General features: G+C 40.4%; 1 protein-coding gene across 1 annotated transcript in view; it reads right to left on the bottom strand.

Moving 5' to 3' along the window:
- Nucleotides 1–214: 214 nt before the first annotated feature.
- The window catches only part of PRPF38A (pre-mRNA processing factor 38A), a 48413-nt gene continuing 38558 nt past the window's right edge, over nucleotides 215–10069 (bottom strand). The window contains exons 2-10 of the mRNA XM_068114481.2: nucleotides 7280–7439; nucleotides 6935–7056; nucleotides 6082–6167; nucleotides 5637–5753; nucleotides 4774–4883; nucleotides 4575–4601; nucleotides 3649–3746; nucleotides 2437–2485; nucleotides 215–405 (exon numbers count right to left, since the gene is read on the bottom strand). Coding sequence (XP_067970582.1) covers nucleotides 366–405; nucleotides 2437–2485; nucleotides 3649–3746; nucleotides 4575–4601; nucleotides 4774–4883; nucleotides 5637–5753; nucleotides 6082–6167; nucleotides 6935–7056; nucleotides 7280–7439 — 809 coding nt within the window. The 3' untranslated portion in view covers nucleotides 215–365. The remainder of the gene's footprint in view (nucleotides 406–2436; nucleotides 2486–3648; nucleotides 3747–4574; nucleotides 4602–4773; nucleotides 4884–5636; nucleotides 5754–6081; nucleotides 6168–6934; nucleotides 7057–7279; nucleotides 7440–10069) is intronic.

Genomic DNA, 10069 nt, shown 5'->3' with positions numbered 1-10069 from the left:
AGCATTACATGTCAAGTCGGAGAAATTTATATAACTTAAAAAGTGTGTCGGCCAGGTCTATTTGTACACATTGTACTCCATATACTGTGGCCAAGGTGCGGTCTGTGGCCAGCTTTGTTCCCTCTGCATTACTACCAATCCCTAACTGTCTTCTCTTCTAAGACTCTAAGCAAGTTCCATTCCAATGTCTAAAAGAAAAAAGAAAAAAATCAGATCAGCAAACATGGAGCCCTTTATTGGTGGACACAAATATGGTCATAAAAGTATGTACTCTACTGTATTTGGAAGCAAGCCCTACAGTGTGTAACAACAAAACAGGGTCTCCATTGTAAAAAAGTAAAATAAAAAACATGGTTTGAAACACTTCACTCTCCTTTGTGGCTCCTCTTGTTCTTTCTCTTAAACCTGTAATGAAAGAAATGAAAATCATGAATTAGAAGCTGCTTCATTTAAAAAAACATTATTGTGAAGGCCTTGCTCAAGAAGTTCATTTCACTATAAAAACTACAAAAAAAGGTGAGAATGTCTTAGACAGGCAGATACAACAACATGAGAATGTCTCACAAGCATGGTGATAGGAAAAATAATAATAAAAGAAGTCAATTTACAAGGGTAGTTCAATATTGACAGGGATCTTATTCCAGAAAATCAGAACGTCCAAGAAAGTTTTGAAACATCACCTATTTCTCAAAATATTTTCACACCTGCACACATTTCCCCATCGAGGTGGGAGCGTCTTGATACCACGTGTACAGACATCTTTGGGATGGGTACAAAGCCATTTCGGAACCCGTGATTTGACCTCTTCATCATACAGAAACCTAATGCCACCCAGATGTTCTTTGAATGGTCCAAAGGAATGAATTACCCCAAGGTGGCATGCACTGTTTGGGGAATGATTTAGAACTTCCCACTGCATTTATTCTCGAGTTGTAGTGGTGAAATTTGCTGTGTGCAATGTAAGGGAGAGCATTATCATGCAGTGAAAGCCCACTCTGAGACAGCATACCTGGTCGTCGTCTGCATATAACTCATCTTGCTTCAAAGCTTAATGTTTCACTGTGGTACTGTGCATTGATCGTTTTCCCATGTTCCACAAACTAAATAGTTGGGGTCCCAAAATGATTGTGCCATAAGTGTGCTTGCTGATGGATGAACTTCAAACATTTTTTGCTGGTGGGACCAACAGCTTCCCAGCTCCATGTTGGCTCACTCTGAATGACATGAAATGATGGACCGAGGTCTCATCACATCATAATCTTCTTCAAATTATCTTTCCCTAAACAGCAAGTGTTCCTGTAGTTTTGATGCAATGACCACACAAATGGATTTTGTTCAAACACAAGGTCCACCTTGCATAAACCTTTCTGATTTCAAGTGAGAACGAATGATTGTTTCTACACTTCAAACAATTACATCCAAATCTTCTGGAACAAACCTTCATGAAAGACATGCATCGCCAAATCTACTGTGAATTTCAGCTGATTTAACACTCTCCTTCACAAGGAACTTAATGATACACTTTAGTTCCACAGCACAGGTGACTTTGCTGTTATCTTGGGTTTACCAAGAATGCATTAACAGGAGTCAAAGTATAATTTGTTCAGGATAAATCTTTGCACAAAAATACATCATTAAACTATGTATTTTAACAGGTTCGACAATAATAAACCCAAGTTAACCATGAACTGCCCATTATATGAGTATTCTTGAAGCATTATCCCTCTTACAAAGACAAATAAGGGACAGCGATTTGAACACAATTGATAGAATCTGCTGATTTGAAAAGAATCAAAAATGTTTTTTTTTTATCTTGTCGTCTTTTTTTTGTGCACCGCTCCTTTCCTATTCCATATCCAGGCGCTGCATGACGTCATTGCCAGGCACCGAAGGGGGCTCAGCGATGAAGCATGCTCAAAGGGAGTACTCAGTTTTCACTCTGTTTTATTGTTTGTTTGTCAGGGCGATATTTCAGCCTTCCTTTGAGGTAGGAAGCTGAAATTTCAGCACAATAGTGAGAAAGTGCTTTGGCAAAAATGAAAAAAAAAATTTTTTTTGATTAATCAATTAATTGATTAATTACATAATTAATAGCGATTTATTAAGTACATATTTATTTCCTTTCTCATCTGGGCAATATCTCAGGCACCTTTTGAGCTCGGACGCTGATACTTGTACACGACAATGACCAAGTGATTTGGCTGTAAAGGGTATTTTTGATTTATTGATTAATCATTGAATCGATTATTTATTTCATCGTTTGATTAATGACTGGAGAATGGTACTTATTTATTTGGCATGGGGGTGGTGTACTTTGAATGTATCTGCACTTGTTTTTTTGTTTTGTTTTCTTTTTTGGAAGTGCTTCAGGAGAGAGACATGGTATGAGTACTTATCGAGCAGAGAAACATTATAAAAGATTTTAGTAAGCCTCACCTATCGGGGGAGCGGGAGTGACTTCTGTGCCGGTGGCTACGGTGATAGCCTGGAAAGGAGAATGAATTATTAAGTTTCTCTCATAATCCCAAAAATGCAAAAACAACAAAAGTTTCAATTCAGCAATGAGTAGGTTTATTGCTTAAATTCAATAAATGCTACCTTTCAATAAAATTACAACCACCATCGTTGTCAATTCAGTATTCAAAGAAGACACCGACTATCTTGGTACAATTTTGACCAACATGAATGATTCCTGTTAGTAAGCTAAAAAGAGTGATCAGAAAATAAGATAAAGCATTCAATGTATTCATTTTCATTGATCACTGACTCAATTGACTCAATTGACTCAATTGACTCAATTCATTGACTCAATGTATTTCAATGTATTCATTGATCCCTGGTGTTGGGCTAGCGGCTAGGGTGCCGGCTTAGGATCCTAGGATCCTGGGTTCGAATCCCGGTCAATCGCTGAATTAACGCCAGGCAGCCTGTCATCCTTCCGAGGTCGGCAAATTGAGTACCAGTTCACTGGTAATTCCCTGCTTGTCGTTAAAAGGCGGCAAAAAGGGTTGGCGTCAGGAAGGGCATCCGGCCGTAAAACATTGCTTCAAAAAAAGGGGACCGAAAAACAACAACAACCACAGTTCCCGAAAAAGGTCAACCCCCACTTGCGGGGAAAAATGGCCTCTAAAGGTGTTTTTTTTTTTTTTTCTTCAATGTATTCATTTGCTGCCCAAGCACATGAGCACCTGATTTTTATGATAAATGAATGAATGAATGAATGATCGTTTTAAGGCCATTTTCCCCACTCGCGCGGGGGTTAGCCTTGCGGGCTCCATGACAATTATGGTTCCCTGTTTGAGGCAATGCTTTTATGGCCGGATGCCCTTCCTGACGGCAACCCTTGGTCGCCTCTTACGATGCGCAGGGATATGGTGTACCTATTCTAAATCGGGGTACACACCGTGATCATTCATCCCAGCAAGCTGGTACTCAATTTGCCGACCTCGGAAAGATGACAGGCTGAGTCAACCCCCCTGGCGTTAATTTAGCGATCGATCGGGATTCAAACCCAGGATCCTAGCATCCCAAGCCAGCACCCTAACCACGAAGCCAACACCAGGCTACATAAGCCAACACCAGGCTATATATATTGGGGCATAAACACCATAGTTTTACCACAAACGTTTCGTGAAAGTAAACACCGACCTGGTGATTTTGAGCGATGTCTCCGATCACGTGAGCGCGAACGACTGCGGTGGCGCCGAGGACTTTTGCTTCGGTATCTCTCACGTCGCGGCGATGGGCTGAAAAATGATAGAAGTACAACAATTCCACATCGAGCAGAAACGGCAAACCAAAATAAATTCCACATCGAGGAGCCCGAAGCCGAAGAAAGTGTTGCGTTTAAGATAATCTAATGCTTGCAAATAACAATGAAATTTCTACAGAGAAGACAAACAAGTGCCTTGAAGCCAAATTCATATCTCGATGGCAGACCAAAGAGCATTTTTGAAAGGCATTCTGTAAATAACACCTCAAAGTAAAAATACACAAGTTGTGCTGTGATGTTGCTCTGATGATACAAAGGGTGTTTAAATGTCTGTTAAAGTCATACAGATGTAAACTAGAACGGCACTCAGTAGAGCGCATACCACGACCAGGCTGAATAGTTTAAATTTTGCATTCCACCGATAGGCCGGATCTGGAGTCAGACCAGAACCAAAATCGAATCGGCTTGTTCTTATCGCCTAACCAACTCATCCACCTTGTTTTGTCAAAATCCGTCCTGTTTTGACCTCTTTGTTTTGTCCGTAATTTGGAGCCCAAACACGATTTGTATTCTAATAGCATCAAATGACTCAACCCACTACAGAGCAAAAAAAAACAAAAACAAAAAACCAATGGGGGATTGGCTGGAAACTTCATACAGGTCTAACAACTCTGCAGAGTTTTGCTGGTACATGGTTTAAGGTGGTGGAGGTAACATTTTTTTGGCTACCACTCGTATGAACTCCCTGTAAAGCATTCACTTTCCTTTACGATACCAAGCTATAAAATGAGATCAAGTTTCTAAATCGCTAAAAAGCATGAGGTAGATTTATTTTTAAAAAAATAAGGCAATAGGTCTTTACCTTCGCCTCTTTGGTGATCTGCTCCTCCTAGACAAAGGTCAAACACAAAGGCATCACCCAGAGTTAATCACCAAATAAAATATTCTTGTGCAGCAGAATGCAATATGGCAGAAGATGAGAGCAACAAGGGCACTGCATCACATGTAATAACAGAATGCCTTGATCACCCAACAGAGACCATCCCATTTACTTTGTATACCTGCGTACAGGTGATTTACTTCGGCGAAAGCGAGGTGAAGGGGTGCGCCGCGGTCTATCAAGGTCCCGGTACCTCCTGCGCTCCTGGTCAGGCAGGGGCGTTGGGTCAGGCTGCAGAGCCGATAAGGACAAGGAAACAAGATCGTTGGATCATTTGTGGTATCGTTGTATCATTTGTGGTACTAAATACTGTATACTACCGACCAAAGTTATCTGGGTCTTTGTCACCACCCTGTATTTTATTCAACAGTATCACGGTATTTTTTACCGATTTCAATGGTTGCTCGGAGACAGGGCAGCATGTAGAATCATACGAAGGTAATCTTAAAACTTTAAACAAACAAAATAAATACCGACTTTGGGGGGCAACCCGAGAACTCTGCCCTCCCCCCTCCCCCTCCCACATAGACAACCTTCGGGCCAGATTTTGCGAATACCATGAACAAAATTTGGTCCATCACAGGTGATGAAAGTTGTGGTCAAGGTTCACCAAAATTGTGTGTGTAGATTCAGAGGAAAAATCAAATACCTATTTTGGGGGGGACAGAAGGGGAGGGGGTCAAACCTGGACCCACTTTGACCCGCAGTAGACCCCCTCAGACGCTGATTTTTTAATTCCGTGAACAAGCTTGAGTTGCAACATACAAAAGATAATTTTAGCCAAGTTTGGTCACAATCCCATCAGCAGTTTCAGAGAAGAAGTTGCAAGTGTTTATGGACTGAGGACGCGCCATCCCATACGCTCCTCGGAACAACGTTCCAGGTGAGCTAACGAGTCCGTTCCTTCTGAGATATTCTTTTAAGGCCAAAATATGATTGCGAATAGGGAGGAAAATGGTTAAACTTGGTCAAATTATTGCTTACTTTGCGTGGTTCCTCAAGCTCCTCTTCTTCACTACTTGACTCAACTTCATCCAAATCTTCATCTAAAGCACTGACTCTTTGTTCCAGTTGCTCTGTTTCTTCCAGCACATGACGTTTCTATGATGCAGGGAATTATAAGGAGGGTAAACATCAATATGGAATGGGAAAAAGCCCAAAAAAAGATTCAGCCAACACTTGTAACATCTATGATGATGCCGCAAGTATTGATTGCAAATCAATTGCGACTTGGAGTGGCAGCTGTGCAATTCCAAGTTGCAATGCATGGCTCAACATACTATTTCTGTACAGCATACGATTAACAAATCTAACCTCCAAACTCGCTCTACGTAAAATATTGTTGCCCAATTCAAGCAAATCTGAAAGTTCCAAGGACAGGAAATATTTGTCACCAAATAATATCAATCTCGAAATTCCAAAGCATCACCTGTATCCTGGGCAGGATAATATCGCATGCTCGCTCGTCATGCAGCAACTCATCGATGAACTCGTCAACGTGCAGAATGTCAAACTCTGAGCACGGCAGAGCAGAGAGAAATAACTTTTTAAAATTCACATTCCTATATCTTACTATAATTCACCAAATGTCCGTCCGTCCGTTTGAAGGTACCGCAAAAACGGCTGAACCGATCGCAACGATATTTTGGGTGGGTATTCCTGGGACCCCTGGGAGTAAAATAGGCTATATTGTTTTTCCAGTTTTTTCCCAATTTTCCAGTTTTTCCAAACACGATGGAATAATATTTATCGATATGAACAGTGATGTGGCTTTTGTTGAAATTCTACGTACCAGGAGAGAGTAGATCAACTCCTGACGAACTCTTCCTATATAAATGTGCGGCTCCGAAATAACATGGCAGCGTGTGCAAAGCGACTGAGAAACAGGTGTAGCGGCCGCTTCCGTGTTAGAGATTCAGCGCGCACTCTTCACACAAACGTTTGACTGAGAAAGACGTGTAGCGGCCGCTTCCATTTTGCAGAATTCAATCTTTTTTCAAAACGGGCGCCATGTACTGTTTATATTTTGATGATTTGCATGTGATATGATTCAACGGATGTTTATATGAATCGTTTAAAATAAAAAAACCCTTCAATTTCTGATATTTTGCCTTTTCATTTGGGCTTCCCATTTGAAGCTCCGCCCATAGGGCGGGTACCGTTGCTAGTGTGTGTATATTATATATATATATATATATATATATATATATATATATATATATATATAATCAACCAAGACAGAAGAAAGCTGAAGATAGTAAGGAAAGTTTATCAGAACGCACCACCATCGGACTTCTGCCTCTTAATCTTGCGGTAGTCATTGTACAGAGGCTCCAGGTACTTGAAGCAATCAATGGATGTCCCAGTCAGTCGCATATAAATGGCACCCAATAAGCGCACATATCTGCAAGAACAGAAAAAGTGTTTTAAAGGGATAATCGCAAATCAATAATTTTGTACAAATACCCATCACAAAGACAGTCCTAAAAAATGATGGACGTCTAAAACTCTTAATTTGAAACTCATCTTAACTACTCTTGTGGCAATTGATGACATTTTCGTAACATAGGCCATTACTAAAATTATATGAAGAAACTTTGAAAAAGTAATTTATTTCAAAACCTTACTTGAAATCCTCATTTCTAATGAACTCGACAACAATGTCCTTTTCAGGCTGGATCTGAAGCATTTTGAGGATGAGGCACAGGAATGGCGTTGGTTTGATGTTTCCGCCATATACGCCGCCGATGAACTTCAGCTCCATCGCTTTATCTACGACCAATTCGGCTGCGACAGAAGCAAACAGCAATCGATGATATGTGAGTTGCAACATCATGATAATGATATGCGAATAGCAAGCCACAAAACAAGAAATGGTGGGTAAAGATGTGGGGAGGACTTTCTACAATCCATACTTTATTTAGTTTAAAACAAAAAAGACGTTGGTTGGGAGAATGGGGGCAAAGCATTTCCAGCACATACATAATAGTTAGGCCTTAATGAAAGAAAAACAGTGGACAGGTGTCTTCTTCCAGTGGGGCGGAGGAAGGGGGGTTAAGGGAGGAGGAGAAGGATGATTCAGCCCCAAGGCTCTCTGGTACCGGCTGGCAAGGCCTGGTGTCAACTGGCAGGATTTTAGAATTTGTTCAGGGTGCTGGCGATAACTCACCTACTCAATGCAAAGGATACTGTATATAGGATCTTTGACATCCACCAATTAATGGCAGAAGATGGGATTCCCAGTTTAAAATCCATCCGAGGGACGGATGATGATTAACACATTGATGCCTTGCCCTGCCTGCGGAACAACAGGATGGTAGTTTATAGCTGGGCTGAGATTCAAAACTACTTGGTGAGACAGTGCGAAGGCAAGTGCGCATCGACATACAGCCAGCCCGACAACAATGGCCAGGCACACAAAATGCTAAATATGCAGCCCATGGAGGGAAGTCAGGCAAAACGGAGATTCCAATAAACATGCCGTTCAAAAATACATCATAACTGGGATGTAGTTAGCAAAATGCGTCGTGTAATTTTTTGCTACTGGTTGTTAATTTCGCAATTTGGGCAATGGCATATGGTGAGCCCTTGGAGCAATTAATGAAGGGATATAGATCTCTCAAACGAGGTGCGAATTAAGCAATTCTGCTGCTGCTGCTGCACTGACGACAGCGTTCTGGAGTGACAAATGCACTTCGTTATGAACATCAATGGCAGAAAAGCCTCTTAAGGATAAATTCAAGTGATTAATTTCCTTGTTTCTAACCTTTATATTTCAAACTACAGTGCCTTGACACATCTCCCTGTGAGAAAAGCATAATATAAATCACTGTTAGCATTATTATTAAGATTATCATTTCGTATTGGACAAGAAACTAATGAACACAATAATATCTGTTGAAATAGGATGTTGGAACTTAGAAATATGTGCACAACTGTGAGGCTTGGATCGAGAGCTGGGAACCCTCCTATATATATATATATATACAGGGTGAGCCAGAAATATGGTCATTTTTGAAATTCGTGTGAAGGAAATAAAAAATTGTATTTCAAAATAAATTTATTCATGATATTGAAGTACATAACATGCATTTTTATTATTTCTTATTTTTTACTGATTTAGTTTTATTTTTTGCAAGCAAAACACTTGAGTGACCATGTGGAACTGGTTGGGTGAAGAAAGCTCTATCGCCATCAAAGCTTTTTACAAGAATAATGATAGTGCAACTGCTGCACAACGTCAATTCAAACTCCATTTCAATGTTCAACATCATGGAAATGTGCCGTCTGTTCGTGCCATCAATGAGAGGGCCGGTTCAACTTTAAAAGAGAAACCGCCGGGAGCACCCAAATCAGTAGGAACGGCACAAAACATTGAGCGTGTAAGGGAGTCAGTTTTGAGAAGTCTGCATCGCTCCAACCAAAAGCATGCATCAGCCTTAAGAATTTCTCACACGTGACTATGCCGCATATTGCATAAGGATTTAAACTTTTATTCCTATAAAATTCAAACTGTCCAGGAATTAAGCCAAGATAATGAGATTGCCCACAATAATTTTTGTGAGGGAATGCTTTCATTTATGGATGCAAATGAAAACCAAAACATTTCTAACAATTTGTTCATGTCTGATGAAGCACATTTTCATCTATGTGGTTATGTCAACAAGCAAAATACTCGTTTTTGGGCAGCCGAAAACCCAAGAGAAATGCACACAAAACCGTTACACAGTCCCAAAGTCATAGTGTGGTGTGCACTTTCGTCGTTCGGCATCATAGGGCCTTACTTGTTTGAGAACAATAATGGAAATGCCATCACTGTTACTGCAGCTCGATATACCGATATGGTTTCTAACTTCCCCTCCAGAGAATTAAACTGGTTTGCAGAAGTGAGCCAATGACGTGGTTTCAGAAAGATTGTGCAACCTCCCACACCGCCAGAGTGTCCATGACTACTGAAAGGGCGCTCTTTCCAAAGCATGTCATTTCCAGAAACAGCGATACTCCATGGCCACCGAGGTCACCCGATTTGACTGCATGTGATTATTTCTTGTGGTCATATCTGAAGGACAAAGTGTATGTTAACTGTCCACAAACTCTTCATGAACTTAAGGAAAACATCAGACGCGAAATCAATGATATTGACGTGGCCATGTTGCAGAACGTCATGAATAATTGGCATCCAAGATTGGAGGAATGTGTCAGATGAAATGGTGCGCATCTCCAAGATGTTCTTTTCCACAAATAAATGGCATGTTATAATGCACTTCACTTTCTTGTAAAAATTTGTTTTGAAATACAACTTTTTATTACCTTTACAGTTTACACGAGTGTTAAAAATAACCATATTTCAGGCTCACCCTGTGTATGTATGTATATATTTAAATATTTAAATATATATATATATATATACTGTTACG

The sequence above is a fragment of the Myxine glutinosa genome, chromosome 1 (genome assembly GCF_964187855.1).
Source record: "Myxine glutinosa chromosome 1, kmMyxGlut1.1, whole genome shotgun sequence".
In the NCBI taxonomy this organism is placed as follows: Eukaryota; Metazoa; Chordata; class Myxini; order Myxiniformes; family Myxinidae; genus Myxine; species Myxine glutinosa.
The sequence above is the reverse complement of the archived record's forward strand: the minus strand, read 5'-3'. Positions and strand labels throughout refer to the sequence as shown.